The following is a 25,176-nucleotide window of genomic DNA, read 5'->3' on the forward strand; positions in this document are numbered from 1 at the left end:
ATAATAATAGGGCATATTTTCCTGATGGAGAAAATTGGGTGTGTTTCTTTACAGACGTGCATTCTGACCCGCACGATTTTCTGATAGTTGCTGTGCCCAGGTTGTAGATCCAAGGAAATCATACCCAACAGTATTATTAAAATCATTATCGGGAAACATTATACATGGAAAGCATTTTCCCTCATATTAATGATCTCCATTAAATAAGCTTTTGTATTATAAGGGTAGACATAGATAGATCAAATTCTGTATGGAACAAGTTGATTGCTGTGCTGCAGGAATCACAGATAAGTCTTTTGGGCCAGAAATTCGGGTCCCCATGGGTGAGTACGCGCTGTGTACTCATGCGTAGGGCCAATGAAAGTGTCAGTTTCGTGCATGCACTGCGCATGCGCTGGAAACCGGAACTTCCGTTCCCTTGAAGGAAGGGGTACACAGGTGAAACGCGTGCGCCAGAGAGGCAGCACGTACGCCTGGAACTTCCGATTTTTTTTACAGGTTTCTCCGTGCCGGTAAGTCCCTAGCAGCTGCGCATGAAAAAAGCAGTCACAAGGCCTGCTTTTAACAAGGTAAGAGGTTAATTAAGTCAAATTAAAACATTTTTTCCACAGGTTTATCATTTTAAAATACTTTAAAGAAACGTAAGTTTATTTTTAGCCCTGTTAAAAACTTTAATTAATTTTTTCAAAAATTTAAATTTTTGTTTAAAATAGTTAATTTATGTAATTTATAGTTATTTTAAAAATGTGATGTGTTTTTTAATTTATTTGAAGTTTTACTTAGGTTTTGGGGCCGATCTCTATTCATAGATTTGACAGGCTCCCCATGGCCCACGTGATCCCAGGGGACGCTGCGAACTAACTTCGCCGCTGGGATACGCAAGCACTGCACACCGGCAGCTGGAGGAGGCCCAGGATCGGAATCCCACGCGGCCCCACAGCACAACGGCAGGCGCACTATGTAAGTGCACTGCGGTCGGGGGCTTGTGCCTGCAGGAAGCCTCCAACCCGAATTTCTGGCCCAATATTGTGTTTTGTGGTCTCTTCTGCCCTTCTTACTCTAGATATTTCTACTTTTATATTTTAGGCTGTTCTCATAGGTGAGTCTTAGCTCTCTTCGAATTTGAAATCTCGATAAATGTTCATATGCCGCACAAAGTAACGAACAGGAAATCTTCCTTTAAACAGTTGCTGTGGCATTGTGGGTTTATATAACTGTCAGCTAAATTCAAAAGGAGCAGCCAGCTGTACACACAAATGAACAAAATAAAGTGTTTGAATTATATGGCTTGATCTGCCTGCCAGCTGTCTGCATTTAAGACATTTTCCGGGGTTTTTGTACGCTCTTGCGAAGTGCCTTGAGATGTTTTACTACACTAAAGGCAATATTTCAATGCAAGTTGTTGTTATTATTACCATGGGTATCTAACAAGTACCTATGTCTGTTCCAGTGACAAATATGCTGTTTAAAAAAAAATGAAATTCATATTATGTACCTGCTGGACAGTAGAGTGATTTCTGGTTTATTTGAGTAGTACATAGGATGTTGAGGATCAGGAAGGGCTACTTGAATTGATACAAAACAACACAAGAAGAGATGTGAGTTTCAACTGAGATTAGGTCGATTCAGGCAGGACGTAAGGAGATGTTACTAAAAAAGTGGATTTTTTTGGAATAGCTTAACAAGGCAGGGTGTGGAGGCAAGTAGTTTACAGAATCATAGAATCATACAGCACAGAAAGAGGCCATTTGGCCCATCGTGCCTGTGCTGGCTCCTTGAAAGAGCTATCCAATTAGTCTCACTCTCGTGCTCTTTCTCCATAGCCCTACAAATTTATCCTTTTCAGGTATATATCCAATACCCTTTCGAATCTTCCACCGCCACCCTTTCAGGCAGTGCATTCCAGATCATGACAACTAGCCCCTGGAATTACTACAGTGGTTCTCCCGATTCCCTATTGCATCTTTTCAATGGAAGACTGGTGGAATCCCTGGAGAAAAGGCCCATTACATTGTTTCTCCAACGTTTCCGTCAATTTTCCAGTTACAGTGGCAGATCGGGAGAAGTGATCTCATTGAAACATACAAGATTCTTAAGGGGATTGACAGGGTAGATGCTGAGAGGTTGTTTCCCCTTGCCGGAGTGTCTAGAACTAGGAGGCATAGTCTCAGGATAAGGGGTAGGCCATTTAAGACTGGGATGAGGAGGAATTTCTTCACTCAGAGGGTTGTGAATCTTTGGAATTACCTGTCCCAGAGGGCTGTGCATGCTGAGTCTTTGAGTATATTCAAAGCTAAGATAGATAGATTTTTGGACTCTAGGGGAATCAAGGAATATGGAGATCAGGCGAAAAAATGGAGTTGAGATCGATGATCAGCCATGATCTTATTGAATAGGCTCGAGGGGCTGTATGGCCTGCTCCTGCTCTTATTTCTTATGTTCTTATGAGAACCCTATGGGAATTCTCCCCCTAGATCTCTTCAATGTTAAACTGAAGAAATATTTTGTAGTGTATGTACCCGTCTACCTTTAAGGGAACTATTGAATGTAACCGTTCACCTTTAAGAGGACTACTTTCGGGTGGCACTATTTGTTTGGCTTCTGTATACTGTAATACCGATAGTGACCACACCAGTATATAAGTGTTGTGGCATGATTGCTGGGGCAGAATCACCTGAACCTCTGAATAGTAAAGACCTGTTTTGTTTGTTAATCTTGGAGTCTGTGTATTATTTACAATACAAACCACAGACTTTACAATGGCGACGAGGCCGATCGTACCCTGCGGCAACAGTAGTTCCTAAGCAACTAAGGAGCGTCGAAGTGAGGCACCCGCCCTCGTCGTTCTGCTGGGTGAAAACTCGAGGCTGCAGCGATAGCAAAGAGGAAGATTTTGGCATTGAAAACTTCCATCTGCAACAGGCACTGACGGTCCCTTCTGCCACAGTGAGGAGCGAGCCGATCGACAAGAGAGGCAAGGCTGCCACGGACTGTGAGTAAGGGAACAGTAAAAGAAAATAAGGAAGGAGTAAAACCAGAGGATAAGGGCGGTACACTCGACCACGGTCGAGGGGGAAAGGAGCCAGACAAAGTCGGGTCCAGAGGCACTGAGACCGGGAGCAGGCCGGGTGAGACAGAGCCGAGAAATCGGGAATTGGCCGAGAGCCAGTTCAGAGGCTGTAACTGTCCGCCGTCATCGGGGGTACCCGGAGCCGGTTGCCTGCCGCGGGAAGGAGAGCGCTGAAGCCGACGCGCGGGCTGGGGATCTGAAAGCCAGCGGAGAGCGCTGAAGCCGACGCGCGGGCTGGGGATCTGAAAACCAGCGGAGAGCGCTGAAGCCGACGCGCGGGCTGGGGGTCTGAAAGCCAGCGGAGAGCGCTGAAGCCGATGCACAGGCTGGGGACCGGTAGCCAGCGGCCGTCGCCCACGGGGGAAAGTGTACCCCCCCGCCAGGGGAAGAAGCGGGAAACCGCCATTGCCGTGGGCGGGGAGAACAGAAGAGCGCGGGGAAAACCGCCATTAAAGTGGGCGGGGAGAGCCGAGAAGCGCGGGAAAGCCGCCATTTTTCGCGGGAAAACCGCCGGGGAAGAAGACAGAAGCGGGAAACCGTCATCTTAGAAAAACAATAATAAGTAAAGAAATACTTGTGTTGTACTCGAGAAGAGAAGAAGATGCCTAAGCGAGGAAATATTAATGAAAGCAATGCGGAATACTTAGTCGAACTGCGTAAGCTAGCGAAATACTGCCAGTTTGGAGGGAATTTGACAGAGGCGCTGCGGGACAAGTTCGTATGCGGCTTGGCCAAAGAAGGAACGCAGAAGCGACTTCTGGAAGAAAACGACCTCACACTGGACAGGGCTGTCCTCATAGCTTCATCGCACGAAGCTGCAGCGAAAGGAACGGCGGAAATGCAGCTAAAGGCGGCAGCACTCGGGGTGGACCAAATTACTGCATGCACTTCCAAATGCTACTGTTGTGGAAAGACAACGCACGACCAGAATCAGTGCTGGTTTAAGAACCAAGAATGCAGGAAATGTGGCAAGATCGGGCACATAGCTAAGGTATGCCGGTCAGGAGCAACGTACAACAATAAGAAGTCACCACAAAAATGGTACGGAAAGGTACAAGAGGTGACTAAGAAGAGTCTGAGGGAACAGAAGTTGGTCTCACACTCCAAATGCAAAGGACTGGACAGTCTGAGAATTCACAACGTGAGCAATGAAGCTGACCGACAAACTATCTGGATAACGCTACAGATTGCAAAGGTCCAAGTAAAAATGGAAGTAGACACCGGATCGGCGGTGACGGTCATGAATAAGCATGACTATAAGAAATTTTTCAAGCATATTCCACTACGGGATACGGAACTAGTACTACAGACATACACGGGGCACAAAGTATTCCCCATCGGAATGATAGAAGTCAAGGTGAGATACAAGGATAAAGATCATCACCGGTTGGACCTGTATGTATTGCCTGAGGGAGGACCACCACTTCTGGGACGGGAGTGGATCCGAAAAATAAAATTGGACTGGCAGTCCCTAAACACCATGACGGTGGATTCCGAAAAAGAGGATGTCAAACCTGAACGGTTGTCCAGAATATTGGACGAAGCTAAGGAGGTATTCCAGCAAGGACTGGGAACGCTGCGAGGTATTAAAGCAAAGGTTAAGATTGCAGAAAATGCAAGCCCAAAGTTTTTTAAGGCCAGATCAGTTCCTTACGCAATACGACCAGCTGTGGAGGCAGAACTGGAAGAACTTGAACGATCAGGGGTTCTGTCAAAAGTGGACTGGAGTGAGTGGGCCACGCCCATTGTTCCCGTCATGAAGTCCTCACCGTGTAATAAGCCTGGGGGACCGGGGAAGGTCCGTATCTGCGGAGATTTCAAGATTACTGTGAATCCGGTGCTTCACACAGTACAATACCCGCTTCCGCGGATTGAAGATATCTTTGCTTCGTTGGCTGGAGGGAAACATTTCACGAAAATAGATCTGGCTCAAGCATATCTACAGATGGAGGTCGAGGAAGAGTCACGCCAGTACCTCACCATCAACACTCACAGAGGCTTGTATCGCTACAATAGACTGGTCTTTGGGGTAGCTTCGGCGCCAGCAATTTGGCAGAGGGCCATGGAACAGGTGTTACAAGGAATTCCAAGCACGCAGTGCTACTTAGATGACATTTTAATCACGGGAAAAGATGAGGAAGAACACCTCACGAATTTGAAACTGGTACTCACCAGGTTGAAGGAGTATGGCCTTCGGGTTAATCGCAAGAAGTGTGAGCTCTTCCAAAAACGGATCTCATACTGCGGTCATGTCATTGACCGAGAGGGACTGCATAAGTCACCCGAAAAGATAGAAGCGGTTGTGAAGGCCCCCGCCCCAGGAAACGTATCACAGTTAAGATCATTCTTGGGGTTGATTAATTACTATCACAAGTTTCTGCCAAATTTATCCACGGTACTGCATCCGTTGAATGACCTGTTGCGGAAAGAAACACCATGGAAGTGGAGTGAGGAATGCAAAAAGGCTTTTCGCAGAAGCAAGGAGTTGATTACCTCTGAAGAAGTGTTGGCTCATTTCAACCCAGCATTACCCCTTCGTCTAGCTTGCGATGCTTCCCCGTACGGAATTGGGGCAGTACTCTCGCATAGGCTACCAAATGGCTCGGAAAGGCCAGTGGCTTTCGCGTCCCGATCATTGACACCCGCGGAGCGAAACTACGCCCAAATAGATAGGGAGGCCCTCAGTCTTGTGTGGGGCGTGAAGAAATTCAACCATTACCTACAATGTAAAAAGTTCACATTGCTGACAGACCACCAGCCGTTGGTGTCCATATTCAACCCAAATAAGGCCGTTTCCACCATGACAGCACAAAGGTTACAAAGGTGGTCCGTGTTACTTGGGGCACACCAATACGAAATTGAGTACAAAAGGTCTAAACAGCATGGAAATGCTGATGGGTTGTCACGCATGCCATTGCCGATGGTAGAAGAAGCGAGTATAGTGGACCCAGTAGAGTTGTTCCACTCCTCCATAGTGGAGTGTCTACCGATAACAAACTCAATGATTGAGAATGAGACAAGGAATGACCCGACTCTTTCACGAGTCTATGATGTAACGGTGGAGGGATGGCCAGCACAGAGCGAACCAACACTGCAAGCATTTGCACAGAGGAAAGAACAACTGTCAGTGTGTCGAGGGACCCTGATGTGTGGATCTAGAGTGGTGATTCCACCCAAACTCCAAAAGAAGGTGTTAAAGGAGCTGCACGAAGGACATCTGGGGGGAGTAAAGATGAAAAATCTAGCAAGAGCGTTTGTGTGGTGGCCAGGCATTGATAGAGACATAGAGGAGATCACGAAGAACTGCCTAGGATGTCAGAGGGTTCAGAACGCGCCACCCCAGGCTCCTCTGCATCCATGGGAGTGGCCCTCATCGCCTTGGCAAAGAGTACACATCGACTTTGCTGGTCCATTTATGGACTCGATGTTTCTAATAGCGGTGGATGCCCACTCCAAGTGGCCGGAAGTAATTAAGATGACCACCACCACGACGGAAAAAACCATCGCAGTGTTAAGGACTATGTTTGCTCAGAATGGCCTGCCGGAACAGATCTGTTCTGATAATGGACCACAATTTGTGTCCGAAGAATTCAAGAAATTCTTAAAGAGCAATGGGGTTAAACATTACACGTCAGCCCCATACCATCCCGCCTCAAATGGATTGGCTGAAAGGTTTGTCCAGACCTTCAAGAAGGCCGTAAAGGCCATGAGTAATGAAAATATAAGTCTGCAACATAAGGTGGATAGCTTTTTGTTGGCATACCGAAATGCGACACATGCGGTCACAAATCAAACTCCTGCAATGATGTTCTGTAATAGACGCCTAAGATGCCGACTGGATTTACTAAAACCAAACGTCAGAAGAGACGTAGAGAACCGGCAATTCCAGGGCATGAACGACAGGGTCACTAGATCTTTCCAGATCGGTCAACGAGTTTTGGCCCGGGACTACCGTACTGAGAAATGGCAGCCTGGAACTATTGGGAAAAGGCTGGGGCCATTGATGTACACCGTGGACATTGGAGACAATATAATAAGGCGCCATGTTGACCAAATCATAGGGTCCGCCACAAATAGGCCACCGACTTCACCACCTTATCCGGGTGATGTTGAAACTGAGATACCCAGAACACCTACTTCCGATCTAGTGATATTGGAGTCTGCTGAATCTGACACGGCTTTTCAAGCCGAATCGACCTTGCCAGAAGCACCTCCTAGCCCGCCTGAAATAACGACACCACTGCGGCGTTATCCTGACAGAATCCGGAAGCCCCCGGAAAGACTGAATCTATGAACTGTCTTACATAAACCTGTATATATGTTAGAATGTATGTTCACTATGGACTTAGTAAGTAATAAGCTAAAAAGGGAGGATTGTAGTGTATGTACCCATCTACCTTTAAGGGAACTATTGAATGTAACCGTTCACCTTTAAGAGGACTACTTTCGGGTGGCACTATTTGTTTGGCTTCTGTATACTGTAATACCGATAGTGACCACACCAGTATATAAGTGTTGTGGCATGATTGCTGGGGCAGAATCGCCTGAACCTCTGAATAGTAAAGACCTGTTTTGTTTGTTAATCTTGGAGTCTGTGTATTATTTACAATACAAACCACAGACTTTACATATATCAAAGAGAAACACATTATTTGATACAACTGTTCAAACAGCAGGAAGATGTTGTAGCAAATTCAAAACTTTCTGATCCTGAAATTCCACGGAGGGGAGGGGAGTCAGCAGGAGACCAGTGGACCCACCAGATAACAGCAGAGATCCAGTTTTGCTGGGTTCCACCATATTCAGTGCCATGTAAGGGGTGGGACCTCTATCAGCCTCTTACAAGGTAAATGACAGGCTTGGTTAACCTCCCCTCCTTGCACAGGTGGGCACTAGAGTTTCCAGCAGGCATGGGCAGTTGGGCGCTGCAGTTTGCGACCCTCTACATTTTTCTATGTTTTTTTATGTAAGCATGTTGATCTAATAGAAAGGATAGGTATGTAATCGTGCAGTACTGGGGTGTCTATTGGATCCCTGGTATACTGGAGAGGATGTATATGTGACCTCATGGTGGTGCATTCTTGTGATCCCTCGTTATCTAGTTGAATTGTGGAAGGTGCCTTTGTGGTAATAGAGTCATAGAGTCATAGAGTAATACAGCACGGATAGAGGCCCTTCGGCCCATCGTGTCCATGCCGGCCATCAAGCCCTGTCTAATCTAATCCCATATTCCAGCATTTGGCCCGTAGCCTTGTATGCTATGGCATTTCAAATGCTCATCCAAATGCTTCTTAAATGTTGTGAGGGTTTCTGCCTCCACAACCCTTTCAGGCAGTGAGTTCCAGACTCCAACCACCCTCTGGGTGAAAAAGTTCTTTCTCAAATCCCCTCTAAACCTCCCGCCCTTTACCTTGAATCTATGCCCCCTAGTTATTGACCCCTCTACTAAGGGGAAAAGCTCCTCAGCATCCATCCTATCTATGCCCCTCACAATTTTGTACACCTCAATCATGTCCCCCCTCAGCCTCCTCTGCTCCAAGGAAAACAAACCCAATCTGCCCAGTCTCTCTTCATAGCTGAAGCGCTCCAGCCCTGGTAACATCCTGGTGAACCTCCTCTGCACCCTCTCTAACGCGATCACATCTTTCCTGTAGTGTGGCGACCAGAACTGCACACAGTATTCCAGCTGTGGCCTAACCAGTGTTTTATACAGCTCCATCATAACCTCCTTGCTCTTATATTCTATGCCTCGGCTAATGAAGGCAAGTATCCCATATGCCTTTTTTACCACCTTATCCACCTGTTCCGCCGCCTTCAGGGATCTGTGTACCTGCACACCCAGATCCCTCTGACCCTCCGTCTTGCCTAGGGTCTTTCCCTTCATTGTGTATTCCCTTGCCTTGTTAGACCCCCCAAAGTGCATCACCTCGCACTTTTCCGGGTTAAATTCCATTTGCCACTGTTCCGCCCATCTGACCAACCCATCTATATCGTTCTGCAGACTGAGGCTACCCTCCTCGCTATTTACCACCCTACCAATTTTAGTATCATCCGCGAATTTACTGATCATACCCTTTACATTCATATCCAAGTCATTAATGTAGACCACAAACAGCAAGGGACCCAGCACCGATCCCTGTGGTACCCCACTGGCCACAGGTTTCCAGTCACAAAAACAACCTTCGACCATCACCCTCTGCCTTCTGCCACTAAGCCAGTTTTGTATCCAATGTGCCAAGGCACCCTGGATTCCATGGGCTCTTACCTTCTTGACCAGTCTCCTGTGCGGGACTTTATCGAAGGCCTTACTGAAATCCATGTATACCACATCCACTGCGTTACCCTCATCCACACACCTAGTCACCCCCTCAAAAAATTCAATCAAATTAGTCAGACATGATCTTCCCTTGACAAAGCCATGTTGACTATCCCTGATTAATCCTTGCCTCTCCAAGTGGAGACAAATTTTGTCCCTCAGGATTTTTTCCAGTAATTTTCCTACCACTGATGTTAGGCTCACTGGCCTGTAGTTCCCCGGTTTTTCCCTACTACCCTTCTTGAATAATGGTACTACATTAGCAGTTCTCCAGTCCTCTGGCACATCCCCTGTGGCCAGAGAGGTCCTGAATATATGTGTTAGAGCCCCCGCAATCTCCTCCTTTGCCTCACACAGCAGCCTGGGGTACATTTCATCCGGGCCTGGGGATTTATCCATTTTTAGGCCAGCTAAAACCGCCAATACCTCCTCCCTCTCGATGTTAATATGTTCGAGCATATCACAGTCCCCCCGCCCTATTTCTATGTCTACATCGTCCTTCTCCATAGTGAAAACAGATGCAAAAAATTCATTTAGAACCCCTCCTACATCTTCCGGCTCCACACACAGATTGCCACTTTTGTCCCTAATGGGCCCTATTTTTTCCCTAGTTATCCTTTTACCCTTAATATACTTATAAAACATCTTCGGATTTTCCTTTATTTTGCTCGCCAGTGTTATTTCATGGCCCCTCCTTGATCTCCTAATTTCTTTTTTAAGTATCCCCCTGCACTTTTTGTACTCCTCTAGGGCTTCCTCCGTCTTTAGCCTTTTGTATCTACCAAAAGCCCTCCTTTTTTTCCTAATCCATTCCCGTATATCCCCTGACATCCACGGTTCCCTGTGGTTTTTGGAACCACTCTTGACATTTATGGGAACATGTTGCCCTTGTATGATCTCAATCTCCCTTCTGAAAGCCTCCCATTGCTCCGATGCGGATTTTCCTACAAGTAGCTGATCCCAGTCCATTTTGGCCAGATCCTGCCTTATCCTATTAAAATCGGCCTTCCCCCAATTTAGAACCTTTATTTCCGGCCCATCCCTGTCCTTTTCCATGACCACCTTAAATCTTACCATATTATGGTCACTATCACCAAAGTGCTCACCTACTTGCACTTTTTCCACTTGGCCGGCCACATTCCCTAGAATTAGGTCCAGTACCGCCCCCTCTCTTGTAGGACTTTCTACATGCTGGCTCAAAAAGCTCTCCTGGATGCACTTTAAGAATTCTACACCCTCTGAGCCTTTCACACTTTGACTATCCCAGTTAATATTGGGGAAGTTGAAATCCCCCATTATTATTACCCTATTATTTGCACATTTCTCTGAGATTTGCCTACATATCTGTTCCTCTATTTCCCCCTGACTGTTTGGAGGCCTATAGTACACTCCCAGCAAAGTGCTTGCCCCCTTTTTGTTTTTAAGCTCCACCCATATGGCCTCATTAGAGGACCCTGCTAATATATCATCCCTCCTTACTGCAGTAATTGACTCCTTAATTAATATTGCGACACCCCCTCCTCTTATACCTCCCCCTCTGTCTCGCCTGAAGATTCTGTACCCCGGAATATTGAGCTGCCAGTCTTGCCCCTCCCTCAACCATGTCTCCGTGATAGCAACAATATCATACTCCCATGTGTTTATCAACACCTTCAGTAATGATGCATCCATGTGATCCTTAATTTATTGGCACTTGGTAGTAAGTCAAGACCAAAGGTCAGTTGTTCCGTGATGTAAGTAAAACTGAAAAGCATTTGCAAGAATCACCATTGCTTGATTGGCTTGCCACAGTTTTAAAATTCAGTCTTTTGCTCTGGAAGAGTGAATTTCAGACCATCCAAAGCTTGGTCCACAATCTAAATGAACTAATGTAATGATGTAAAACATATCAAAATTCATTGTTGTGTCATTTACACATGACATCATTTTGATGTAAGTGACACATAGCTGTTTTAGCTCCTTTCACTCCCCAAATAAAAACATTTTTGTCAGATAATATTTTTCTATAGATCAAGGCATTGCCTCTGGAGAAAACTATTCCTTCTGCAATGACTACAATGTATTAACAGTACTTGGAAGGTTCTTTTAATACTTTTTAGCAACTTTCACATATGATCTTCAGTGACCTCAATTTTTTAGCTGAGACTGGTGCTAGATTAAAAGGCTTGTGTTTGTACACATTTCACAGATGGAATACACCTATAGTGTAGCTCTGTGTATTGTACACAGCCAAGCTCTGTGGCACCCTTTATTTGAGAATATTTTCTAAAGCCTCCAGGTGCAACATTTTTCGCACTGGTGAGTTTGAACAACAAATCAGAACCGCCGCTCATCCATGACAAAAAGTGATTGATGGCTGAGATAAGATGCTGAATGGGTCAAAAGATTCTTCATCTACAAAATAATTGGCTTTGACAACATGCCAGAATTTTTTTTCCAAGATCCTATATCTAAATAAGACATTCAGGATTTTAACATTCCTCTTCTCTATTATTTTAGCACAAGTTTTTCGTAAAATAAATTAATTAACAGTTCTAGTAAGGTGCCAGGGTTTGAATACAAAATAACCAGTTGGCAACTACAGTAAAACTAGTTTCTGCAGCACAAAACAAGCCCTAAAAATCCTAGAACATGCCATTCTGGGTTGATGTTTCAGTAACAGTGTTTGCTTTTGCCTAATGTCCATCAGTGTGTTATGTGTAGAATTAAATACATCTCTGGAGCAATCAACTATGGGCTCAAATGTATCCTTGTGCCTTGTACACTCACATCAGAATTAAATCTTAGTTGGCAGATGTTGCATGAAATTACTTGTTTTCTTCTTGGAGGAAGAGGAACCCCAAACGTGTGATTTATCACTGCTTTCTGAACTGGGTCCATCTGTGAAAAAGGACAAGAAATTCAATTAGATTTCTTTATCTCCTTCAAAGGTCACAGCCTGACTTACTAAATGTTGTTGTGTATTTTTAAGATGTTTATTTGCTGCATGTTTTTTCCCCTCTCTAGATCTTCTTCCCTTGTCACGTAGCAAACCTGACTCTCCAGATGGACAAGTGAGTTGCTTTTAGGCTCCTGCCAGTACCACTGAACTGGCTGTTTGAAAAGCAATCTGTGTTGACTATTCTTCCTGCCCTCCCTCTAGGAAAGTGTCTGGTCTCCTCTCAGTGCCTTTCCATAATAAACTGAGGAGGTTTCTGCGTACGGAACAGTGGGCCTGGACCTGTATATTAACACAGTTGGTTGGTACTCCATAATCTAGGTTATGCTGTGTCCAATATTCTTGGCTCCAAAAAGTGCTTTAAATCCAGCAAGGATAGCTGTAATGTGTGTAATTGTAACATAACAGCCTATTATGGTGGTCAAAGTTTAAGATAGAGGGCTCCTCTGGCACAGCAGTTCTTTTTATTGTTAACTTATAAGCTTCAGAATTGGTCAAGTTGATGTGCTCGCAGATAAGTAACTTCAACAATGCAATGCTGACTGGTTAATTTTGGTGCACGCATGTAAAGGCCCCATTGCAAATGTACAAAGAGAAATTATTAGGACTCATGGACCATGGACTATACAGAATATTAGATCACAGATATCAACCTACATTTGGTCAAGATGTTAGTGAGGGCATTTTTATTCATGTTGTTTTTGAAGGTGTGTGGGGGTTGAGAGAATTAATATAAAGTTTGATAGACCAGTGAAAAAGTAGTTATGATATGCAATTTTAGCCTATTGGGGAATCTAACATATTTATCTAGCACAGAGGTCACTAAAATGCTTTTTGACCCATTCAGTTGCTTATCATGGAACCAGCGGGCTGCATATAAAAAGACCGCCACCAACACCACCATCACCATGACCTGCTTAGGAAGTCTTTGGGTGTTTTTTATCCGTTCCTATGTCTTTTTGATGTGTTGCCAATTTTTTCCTCCACTTCCTCCCACCAGTTAAAGCTAACACTTTTGGCCCCTCAGTTTAAGGTGGGTACCTCTTCTCATGTTCCAACATCCCAGTTCGAGCTGACACTACTCCTCCTGCCAATTTTATGCTGCCACTTGCTTCCCCTTTCAATTTCATGGCGGCACACATATTCCATAAATGGTATTACAAAAAGCCAAGGATGAAAGCAGAAAAGACCTAGGAGTCTTAATAAACTCAACCCTCAACATGTCCAACTAATGCAGAGCAGAAAATAAATAGATTGTCGACCCAAGTAGCCAAACAGTAGAATATAAGTCAGAGGAAGTCATGCTCAAACTGCATTGTGTTCTAGTTAGACCAGATCAGTTCTGATCACCAAGGCACAGGAGAAAGACATTCAAGTGCTGGAGGCAGTACAGAGTGTAGTGTATGTGCCTTTAAGTCACAACTACTTTTTACAGCTCCTGTATACTGTAGTACCGGCAGTGACCACACCAGTATATAAGCTGTGTGCATGCCTCTGTACCCCAGTCTAGAGATTACCCTCCTCCAGTAAAGACCTGTTATTTGTTCATGTACAGCATCTGTGTGATTATTTATCCACTGAACCACGGATCTAACAGTGGCGACGAGTGTCGATTCGAATCTACCTGCAACATAAAAAAAAAAATAGTCGAGTCCAGGAACACGGGCGTCGACCGCGAGCAACCGCCCAGCAGTCAGGCAGAAATCCAACTTCGCTGGGGAGGCTGTGGAGAGCCGGGCTTGGTTCCCCAGCCACAACGAGCAGTAAGAGACCGATGACAGGTCCAGAGCAGACCCTTCCCAAGCAGCGGCGGTTGGAGCCGACCGACGGCAGAGAGAGAGAGGCGAGCAGCGTCGACGGGGTAAGAAAGAGGGTGAAGAGAGCAGGGCGCAGCCGGGTTCTAGACTGAGCGGCGTCGACAAATATCAAGAGAAGAACACGCAGAGCACAGCCAGGGATCACGGGCTGATCAGGGTCCGCGGGGCGAAGCAAGGGGAGACGCCATTGAGCCGTGGAGAAGCAGGGAGAGCGCGGGAGATGCCATTGAGCCGCAGAGAAGCAGGGAGAGCGCGGGAGGCACCATTGAGCCGCGGAGAAGAAGGAAGAGCGCGGGAGACGCCTGTGGTGATTATTCCTTGATTAGTAAAAGTATTGTGATTCGTTGTTTGTTAACTGCCTTGGGATATGTGTTGTAATCTCATTGGTAGTTGATGATCACATGACGTGTTGTGGCTACCTTAAATTCAGTCCTTTTCTAGCTTTAGTTGGGACTGGATGTAGAAAGATATGCTGCCGATTTTAAAGTTAATAAAGCCTAACTTTGGAAGGCAAATCTATTCTTTATTTCAATTTATTAACTTTATGTTAGAATGGAGTGATATCTTCAACCAGAACGATTCAAGGCTGACCCCAATTCTGCTGGAGTGGATGATAAATGGAAACATTGGTATTGTACATTTAAAAACTTTTTGGGCGTGTTGGATCAAGAGGCTCTAAATAAGCTGAATATGCTGATCAACTACATTGACCCGGATGCATATAAATATATTTTGCACTGTAAAACTTATGAAGAGGCTATTTCTACATTGGAAAAGATTTTTGTTAAACCAAAGAATGAGGTATTTGCACGTCATCTTCTATCTGCCCGTAGGCAGCAGGTGGGAGAATCTTTGGATACTTATTTACAAGCACTTCGGTGCCTTAGTGTTGACTGTAATTATAAGGCTGTGACGGCTGAAGAATATAAGGACGAATCAGTACGGGATGCTTTTATTAATGGATTACTGTCTAGATCAATTCGTCAGCGGTTGTTAGAAAATAAGACTCTGGATCTTAAAAGTGCTTTTGAGCAAGCTTCTACATTGGATATGGCTCAGAGAAGTTCGGATTCTTATGCTCTTTTTAATCGGCCTGCGACTATGGTTTCGGCAGTTTCGGATGAAAAGGAATTATGTGGACTTAATGGCAGTGGTTTACTAGATTTTGAAACAGTTTCTACTTCGGCGGCCGTTGCCTCTAGGATTCAGAAGTGTTATTTTTGTGGGAATATCCGGCACCCTCGTCTGAAGTGTCCTGCTCGGGAGGCTGTGTGTAGTAAATGCGGCAAGAGAGGTCATTATGCACGTGTGTGCAAATCATCAGGTTCAATTACCTTCCCTTCTCCTGGTGTGGGAGGGTCTTCCTCCACTACCTCTTCTGTGGCTATTCAGCCTTTAGATAGGGCGTTTATTGCATCAATTTCTGCTGCATTTGCTCATGGCCTAAACAAAGCTATAGTTACGGCTCAAGTTAATGGGTTGGAAGTGAAGGCCCTTACAGATACGGGCAGTACTGAGAGTTTTATAAGTCTTCAGTTTGCGAAGGAGAAGCATTTGAAAATTTCGCCTGTTACGTATCAGGTGTGTATGGCTCAGACGACCCTTACTTCACAAATAGCTGGTTGCTGCTTTGTGAAAATGGTTCTTCTAGGTAATACGTATACTGATATATGCCTATCTGTTTTGCCTAATCTCTGTGCGGATATTTTGATTGGACATGATGTGCTTCAGTTACACGAGTCTCTTAGTCTTTCATTTGGAGGGACGAAGCCACCTTTATCTATTTGTGGATTAACCTCTTTATCTATTCCTCCATTATCACTTTTTTCCAATTTGATGTCGGATTGTAAGCCAATTGCTACCAAGTCAAGAAGATATAGTAGTCAGGATAGAGAATTTATTAATTCTGAAGTTCAACGTCTCTTATTGGAAGGAATCATTGAACCTAGTTGTTCACCTTGGCGAGCACAGGTAGTTGTCACGACTAACGAGAGACACAAGAAACGAATGGTGATAGACTATTCCCAAACTATTAATAGGTATACTCAATTAGATGCGTACCCTTTGCCTAAGATTGATGAGCTTATCAATAAAGTATCTCAGTATAAAGTTTTTAGCACTATTGACTTAAAGAGTGCTTATCATCAGATTCCTATTGTTAGGAAGGATCAACCATATACGGCCTTTGAGGCTGGTGGAAAGCTGTATCAGTTTTGCCGAATACCATTTGGTGTTACTAATGGTGTTGCTTGTTTTCAACGGGCAATGGATGCTTTTATAAGTGATAACACCCTCTCTGACACCTTTTCATACTTAGATGACATCACAGTGTGTGGCAAATCAAGGGTGGAGCATGATTCTAATTTAAAAAGATTCCTTCAAGCTGCGGAGAAAGTTGGTTTAACTTTTAACAAAGAGAAATGTGTCTTTTCGACTACTGAGGTAAATCTATTGGGGTATATTATTTTGGGAAATAAGATTAAACCAGATCCAGAACGTCTGCGACCATTGATCGATTTACCTTGTCCTACTAATTCTAAGGCTTTGCAACGAGTTGTTGGACTGTTTCCTTATTATTCTAATTGGATTGCAAATTTTTCACGGAAGATCCGGCCTCTTATTCGGGTTACGACATATCCTCTATCATGGGAGGCCAGGACATGTTTTGAGAATTTTAAAAAGGATATTTTAGGAGCAGTTGTGCATTCCATTGATGAGCAGGTTCCCTTTGTGATTGAGACGGATGCTTCGGATTTTGCAATTGGGGCTACTTTGAACCAAAATGGAAGACCTGTGGCCTTTTTTTCACGTACTTTGAATAATAGTGAAAAAAGACATTCCTCAATAGAAAAAGAGGCATACGCAATAGTAGAAGCATTGCGTAAATGGAGACATTATTTATCGGGGCGACATTTCACGTTGGTAACTGACCAAAAATCTGTGTCCTTTATGTTTGATGTTAAACATTTTGGAAAGATTAAAAATGATAAAATAATGGGATGGAGGATTGAGTTGGCATGTTACCATTTTGACATAGTTTATCGTCCGGGGAAGGATAATGTTGCTGCTGATGCACTGTCGAGGGCTTATTGTTCGGTGATTCACGGAGATACGCTTATTAATCTTCATAATGCCTTATGTCATCCTGGGGTTACGAGGATGATACACTTTGTACGCAGTAAGAACTTGCCTTTTTCAGTTGAAGACGTCAAGCGGATGACTTCATCATGTTCTATCTGTGCTCGGTGTAAACCGAATTTCTTTAAGCCTCAACGAGCTCATCTTATAAAGGCTACTTCTCCTTTTGAACGTTTGAGCGTTGATTTTAAGGGACCTCTTCAACTACTCAAAACTGATATATATTTACTGTTGTGGATGAGTTTTCAAGGTTCCCTTTTGCTTTTCCTTGTGCAGATGTATCAGCTGCTACAGTTATTAAATGTTTGACTTAACTTTTTGTCATCTTTGGGATGCCTGCGTATATCCATTCGGATCAGGGAAGTTCTTTTATGTCTTCCCAATTGAAGGAATACCTTCAGAGTCGGGGAATTTCTACTAGTCGAACTACCCCGTATAATCCCCAGGGTAATGGACAGTGCGAACGATACAATGGGGTGATCTGGAAGGCAGTTATGTTGGCGTTGACATCCCGGAACCTTAAGAATACACAGTGGGAAATGGTACTGCCTGATGCCCTGCATTCCATTAGATCATTGCTTTCAATGGCTACTAATGTGAGCCCCCATGAAAGGCTCTTTAACTATCCGCGGAGATCTACTATGGGATATTCGGTACCTTCATGGCTTACTATGCAGGGACCTGTGTTGCTTCGGCGCCATGTTAGATTGTCAAAATATGATCCCTTGGTGGAGGAGGTGGAGCTGTTGGAGGCAAATTCCCAATATGCTCATATTCGATTCCAAGATGGGAAAGAAAGTACTGTTTCAATTAAAGACTTGGCTCCTTGTGGGGGCCAGCCCTCTTCTGAGGATAATAATAATGGTCATGATTCGGATAATGTGGATGCTGTTACAGATTCTACGAATATTTCCAATCCGATTGCAGATAATCATACTTCTATTAGTCAGCCTTTGATAGATGTTTATGACCGTCCCAGTGCATCTTCTGATGGGATTTCTAATCCGGAAACCGTTGAGAATCGGGATATGGATAGCCTTCCTGTTGAAGATACTTCTGTGCCTTCTGGCGTGGGAGGGCAAGGAATTTCACCAAGGTTAAGAAGGTCGACACGAACAAGATATCCGGTCGACCGATTGAAAATGGACTTTTAAATTGATAGTAATGTTTTAAAAATTGTTGAAATATTATAGTATATTGTTTTAGTTGAGAGATACTTAATACTTATGCATAATGTTATTATTTGTTGTTGTTCATTTAGTATTGTGTTATGTAAATAGTTTTATTCTCGTGTATAGTTTAGTTGTAAATAATTAATTGTAAATTGTAAAATTTATTAGGTTAGAGTATATTTTAAAGGAGGGGTGAATGTGGTGATTATTCCTTGATTAGTAAAAGTATTGTGATTCGTTGTTTGTTAACTGCCTTGGGATATGTGTTGTAATCTCATTGGTAGTTGATGATCACATGACGTGTTGTGGCTACCTTAAATTCAGTCCTTTTCTAGCTTTAGTTGGGACTGGATGTAGAAAGATATGCTGCCGATTTTAAAGTTAATAAAGCCTAACTTTGGAAGGCAAATCTATTCTTTATTTCAACGCCATTTTGCGAAGCTGCAGTGGAGAAGACGGGCGAGCGCGGGAAGGAAGGAAAGTGCGGGTGACACCATTTTGTGCCAGCGGAGAAGAAGGGGAAGTGCGGGAGGCGCCATTAGTGATAGTTAACGCACAACCAAGGATGCCGAAGAGTGGCAGTATCTCTACGTTCGACAATGAAGTTGAAGATTGGGCGACATATGTGGAACGTATTGAGGTGTACTGCAGGGCAAATGAAGTGCCAGATGCTAATAAAGCACTGGTTCTGTTAAATTCCATGCGTGCAAAAACTTATGGGATACTGCGAAATTTAATAACCCCAGAGAAGCCGGTAAACAAGAATTTTGAAAGCATAGTAGAAATCCTACAGGCCCACTTAAACCCCACACCGCTGCTGATAGCAGATCGATTTAAGTTCCATAAAAGGAACCAACACAAAGACAAAAGCAATGCTGAGTACCTAACGGAACTGCGCAAGCTATCGAAATACTGCCAGTTTGGAGCGGGACTAGCAGACACGTTAAGGGACAAGTTTGTGTGTGGGCTACAAAGTGAAGGAACCCAGAAACGGCTTCTATCAGAAAAGGACCTTACGCTGGACAAAGCTTTCAGTATGGCAGTTTCACACAAAGCACCCGCAAGGGGCACTGCAGAGATACAACGGAGACCGCAAGAATATGGCACCAATGAAAATGACGGTGATCACCTCGCTAACTTGGAGAAGGTGCTCGCCAGATTAAAGGAATATGGGCTACGAGCTAATCGCCACAAATGCGATGTTTTCCAGAAACAGATCTCGTATTGCGGCCACGTCATCGATGAAGAGGGGTTACATAAGTCCCCTGACAAGGTTGAGGCAGTAGTCAAGGCTCCAGCACCAGAAAATGTGTCACAACTGAGGTCGTTCCTCGGGCTGGTAAACTATTACCACAAGTTCTTACCAAATTTGTCTACGGTATTACACCCGCTGAACACCCTACTGCAAACAGGGGTACCATGGAAGTGGGATGACGAACGTAGACGAGCTTTCCAGAAGTGTAAAGAATTGATCACATCAAAAGAGGTGTTGGCCCATTTCAACCCAGCACTACCAATTCGTTTGGCATGTGATGCATCACCCTACGGCATTGGAGCGGTGCTGTCGCACAAATTCCCAGATGGGTTGGAGAGGCCAGTAGCCTTTGCGTCTCGGTCACTAACCTCAGCCGAGCGCAACTACGCCCAGATTGACAGGGAGGCCCTCAGCCTAGTATGGGGAGTAAAAAAATTCAACCACTATCTGCATGGGCAGAAGTTCACCTTGCTGACTGACCACAAACCACTTGTCTCCATCTTTAATCCTAAGAAGGGCATGCCAGTAATGACTGCACAGCGGTTACAAAGATGGTCCCTGTTTCTAGGGGCGAATCAATATGAAATAGAATATAAAGGCACGAAACAGCATGGGAACACTGATGGGCTATCACGCCTGCCACTGCCTACGGTGGAGGAAGCACCAGCAGTGGACCCTATCGAGATATTTTATTCGTCGATAATTGAACGATTGCCAGTAACAAACGCGGATATAGAGAAGGAGACCCGCAATGATCCGACGCTGTCACGGGTATATGAATTGACGGTGAGGGGATGGCCAACACATGGCGAATCACTGTTGCCAGCATTCTCATCCAGAAGAGAACAGCTGTCAGTATGCCAGGGGACAGTGATGTGTGGATCCAGAGTGGTGATTCCACCCAAGTTAAGGGAGAGAGTGCTAAATGAGCTACATGAAGGTCATCTTGGGGGAGTGAAAATGAAAATCCTTGCTAGGGCTTATGTGTGGTGGCCGGGAATCGATCAACAAATCGAAGACCTAACGAAGAGCTGCTTAGGATGCCAGAAGGTCCAAAATGCACCACCACATGCCCCTCTACACGCATGGGAGTGGCCCTCCTCTCCATGGCAACGGGTGCACATTGATTTCGCTGGTCCATTTATGGACTCAATGTTCTTAATAGCAGTGGATGCCCATTCAAAGTGGCCTGAGGTGATAAAGATGTCTTCAACCACTACAGAGAAAACGATTGCAGTCCTACGGACCATATTTGCCAGAAACGGGTTGCCAGAGCAGATCTGCTCTGATAATGGACCACAGTTTGTGTCCGATGAGTTCCAAAAATTCATGAAAAGGAATGGGGTAAAGCATTACACATCCGCCCCGTATCATCCAGCCACCAATGGATTGGCTGAGAGGTTCATACAAACCTTTAAGAAGGCGATAAAGGCCATGTGCGATGAGGAAATTCCACTACAGCATAAGCTGGACAATTTCTTATTAGCCTACCGAAACGCGACACATGCAGTTACCAACCAGACCCCAGCCATGATGTTCTTTAACCGAAGGTTGAGATCTCGTCTGGACTTGCTCAGACCAAATGTGCGAAGAAATGTTGAGGACAAACAATTCCAGCACATCAACGAGAAGCCGACAAGGAGCTTCAATGTAGGGCAACCAGTCTTGGCCCGGGACTATCGAACAGAGAAGTGGCAACCCAGAGCGATAGGTACAAGGCAGGGGCCATTAATGTACACAGTGGATGTCGGGGAGAACATTGTGAGACGCCACGTCAATCAGATCTTAGCATCACAGGAATGCGTCAACCCCATGTCTCGAGTACCTGGGGATGAACCTGACATACCGGTAGCATCTACTTCAGACCCAGTAGCAGTGGAACCCGATGAACTACCCGATGAAAAGGGGTCAGAATCACCTCTGCACCAAGAACAAGAACCTCTGGAAAGGAGCTATCCCGAAAGGGTCAGGAAGCCGCCCCAAAGACTGAATTTATAAATGGACTTTTGTTATTGAATGTACATGTAAAAATGTAATTGTTATTTGAATATTAAGGGGGTATTATTAATCTAAAAAGGGAGCAATTGTAGTGTATGTGCCTTTAAGTCAGAACTACTTTTTACAGCTCCTGTATACTGTCATACCGGCAGTGACCACACCGGTATATAAGCTGTGCGCATGCCTCTGTACCCCAGTTTAGAGATTACCCTCCTCCAGTAAAGACCTGTTATTTGTTAATGTACAGCATCCGTGTGATTATTTATCCACTGAACCATGGATCTAACACAGAGAAGAGCCACAGGGTTGATATCGGTGCAAGTGCAGCAAAGTGGAACTCCTGCCTGAGTCAGGAGGCCTAACCTGACTCCTGGAACCACTGACATCCTTCACATTGCCCAACATAAAACTCAACTCCCTCAAAAAAACAGGTCAAAGAAGATATAAATAGGAGCTAAAAATAACTGGTATTGCCCCAGCATTTACAATGTACATTTGAACGTGGTATAAAAAGCTAACTATAATAAGTAAAAATCACCTCCAGTCATCTTGACTACAAAGATTTGCTCTGATTTACTCTTTTATCTAGCAAGTTCAACAAACATAATTGATCAAACAAAACTGACCATGCAACCAGCTTGGTATATAGCTAATTAAAAAAGAAACAAAGCACAAATTTACAGTTTACCCCAGACTGCTGCTTACTTGTCTGATCAAATTCTGCACCAGTCCTCTCTGTTAAGCAGTACTGATTGCAAATCAAACAGAAGCAGAAGGGGATTTCATGTCAGCTGCGTTTCAGACACAGCAGCAGTACAAATGCGTAGGCTGAGGTGCAGTCAACTCTTCATCATGGTGACAGATGTTTTATAATAGAATGAAAGAGTCCAGGGTACTCCAGCTTGCACAGCAGTAGCACGTAGGTAATGCAGAATTTTACACAGAATCATTCAAAATATCATCTGTTCTTCAGTAACCTCACACACACACACACACACACACAAACATTCTCGCTCAAAGATAACAAATACTTGGGGGGAAGGATTTTTTGTCCTGTGTTCATGAGGCGTTACAACTAGAAAAGGGAGCAGAGACCAATAACTTCAGGTCTGCACCTCTTATACATGTGGCACTCTTTTCTGGCAAGTCAGGGGCATGCAGCGAAGGGATGTCTGGGTCTGTTGCAGACTAATTGACAGGGATTGATTGCCATGATTAATCAACAACTCCATTATTGTTGTATCTTGCGACTACCAGGATGGTTGAAGGTGAACTAGATAATCCGTGGTCTTTTTTCATCCAGCACTTTCTATGTTACTATGCTCCTATGCCAGGCTGGTCAGGCAGTATGAGTGGTGCGTTGTGCCCACTCACTGGTGCCCACACACTCACATCTGCAGACAGGTTTTGGCAGACAATTAGAGCATATAGAGGCTCAAACTCTCATGGCATGTTGTGACATTAGGCCCGAATATGTGTGAACATCTAACTAACCATTCTGCTGGATGGTTCTTCAGAAGCATCCCAATGACAGTATGTGGCTTTATGTGGTACTGCATGAAAGAAGACATGCCAGGGTGCTCATCAGAAAAGCCTGATTGGTCATATCTGCCAAGATGCCACCAACCATATTTACAGGCCTTGTCACATTTATCCGGTGATAACTGAGCAGAACTATCCTCACATGGTCTGAGTTAGCAGAAAGCCAGTTGCAGAGCTGTGCCATCTTGGAAAGGACCCCTGCCGCTAGGATGTTCCACAGGGCAGGCACATCCAGTGACACAACTGGTCAACTGTAACATCAAGCCAACCTCCACCTCCTCCCAGCATGCTGCATTATGGATTCATGGAATAGTGCCATGGGGTCATACTCATGGGTGCCCTTGGAATCATGCCATGCAGATTACCTCTACTTCAACAGCTATCAAACAGAGTGTCAGATACTGGGCTGCTCAGTCACTTGCCTGCAGACTCGTGCTGCTAATGGGTTGAGTTGCTTTTTCAGTCTTTGTAAAGACTTGCAGATTTTTTTGTCACCCTGTTGTATAACTTCCCTTTAATTATTCCCATCCCTTTAAATGTGAGGTACACCCAGTTCTTGACTTGCAGCACTAGTGTGCTCCCTACAGCCACCCAAATCGGCACTCAGATCGAGGATTATTATGCAAATCACCTGCCCAACAAAATTTGAGTTCTATTAGTGCATTAAAATTGTGACAAAATTAGCAACAGTTCTTAACTATTTGGAGTGATTTACAACAATACATGAAAATCGGCTCTCCTCTCTCCAAACACTCAGTGCACACACCTTCTCTCTATCTCAAAAGACACACTCAGTGCACATACCTTGTCTCTACCTATCTCAACAGACACACTCAGTTGCAGCTTTCCTCTCCACACAGACATATATACTCTTGTTATTCTGTCTGTGTTCAGTTTTACTTTAGGCAGGATGTCAAGGCAATGGTGCAGAAAAGATTCAGTCAGGCGCTGCCTGGGATGAGAGGCTTTGTAATGAAAAGGTTAAGCGGGGATTTGATGGAGGTGTTCAAAATTATGAGGGGTCTTTGTAGTGTATGTGCTTTAAGTCAATAGTAAATAATAATTCTAATAGGTCTAAGAGCGTTAAAAAAACAAGCCTGAAGGCTTTGTGTCTTAATGCAAGGAGCATTTGTAATAAGGTGGATGAATTGGCTGCGCAAATAGAAGTAAACAAATACGATTTGGTTGGGATTACGGAAACGTGGCTCAAGGAATGCCAGGACTGGGAACTCAACATCCAGGGGTATTCGATATTCAGGAAAGATAGGCAAAAAGGAAAGGGAGGTGGGGTAGCATTACTGGTTAAAGAAGGGATTAACACAATTGTAATGAAGGATATTAGCTCTGATGAGGTGGAATCTGTATGGGTAGAATTGAGAAATACTAAGGGGAAAAAAACATTAGTGGGAGTGGTTTATAGACCTCCAAACAGTAAGGCGGAGGTTGGGGATGGCATTCAAAGAGAAATTAAAGAAGCGTGCAATAAGGGCACAGCAGTCATCATGGGTGACTTTAATCTACATATAGATTGGGCCAACCAAATGAGTAACAATACTGTGGAGGAGGAATTCCTGGAGTGTTTACGGGATGGTTTCCTGGACCAATATGTCAAGGAACCAACCAGAGATCAGGCCATCTTAGGCTGGGTATTATGTAACGAGAAAGGATTAATTAGCAATCTTGTTGTAAGAGGCCCCTTGGGTCGGAGCGATCATAATATGATCGAATTCTTCATTAAGATGGAGAATGAAGTAGTTGACTCGGAGACTAGGGTCCTCAATTTAAATAAAGGAAACTATGATGGCCTGAGGAGCGAGTTGGGTAGGATTGATTGGGGAATGGCACTCAAAGGGTTGACGGTGGATAGGCAATGGCAAACATTCAAAGACCGAATGGATGAACTACAGAATTTGTTCATCCCAGTTTGGCA

At 44.4% G+C, this 25,176-nt stretch overlaps 1 protein-coding gene across 3 annotated transcripts in view; it reads right to left on the reverse strand.

The window, feature by feature from the left end:
* LOC147117492 (zinc finger protein 385D-like) overlaps positions 1–25,176 on the reverse strand; it is an 885,325-nt gene that overhangs the window by 201,665 nt on the left and 658,484 nt on the right. For all 3 annotated transcript variants that reach the window (XR_015078456.1, XM_085988518.1, XM_085988517.1), the window contains exon 3: positions 12,156–12,266. Coding sequence is in view for 2 of the 3 variants with exons in the window: in XM_085988518.1 (XP_085844644.1) it covers positions 12,156–12,266 (111 nt within the window). In the remaining variant the exon portion in view is untranslated. The remainder of the gene's footprint in view (positions 1–12,155; positions 12,267–25,176) is intronic.

This window comes from Somniosus microcephalus, chromosome 5, assembly GCF_052327205.1.
Source record: "Somniosus microcephalus isolate GS21.2 chromosome 5, FLI_Smic_1.0, whole genome shotgun sequence".
NCBI classification, from domain to species: Eukaryota; Metazoa; Chordata; class Chondrichthyes; order Squaliformes; family Somniosidae; genus Somniosus; species Somniosus microcephalus.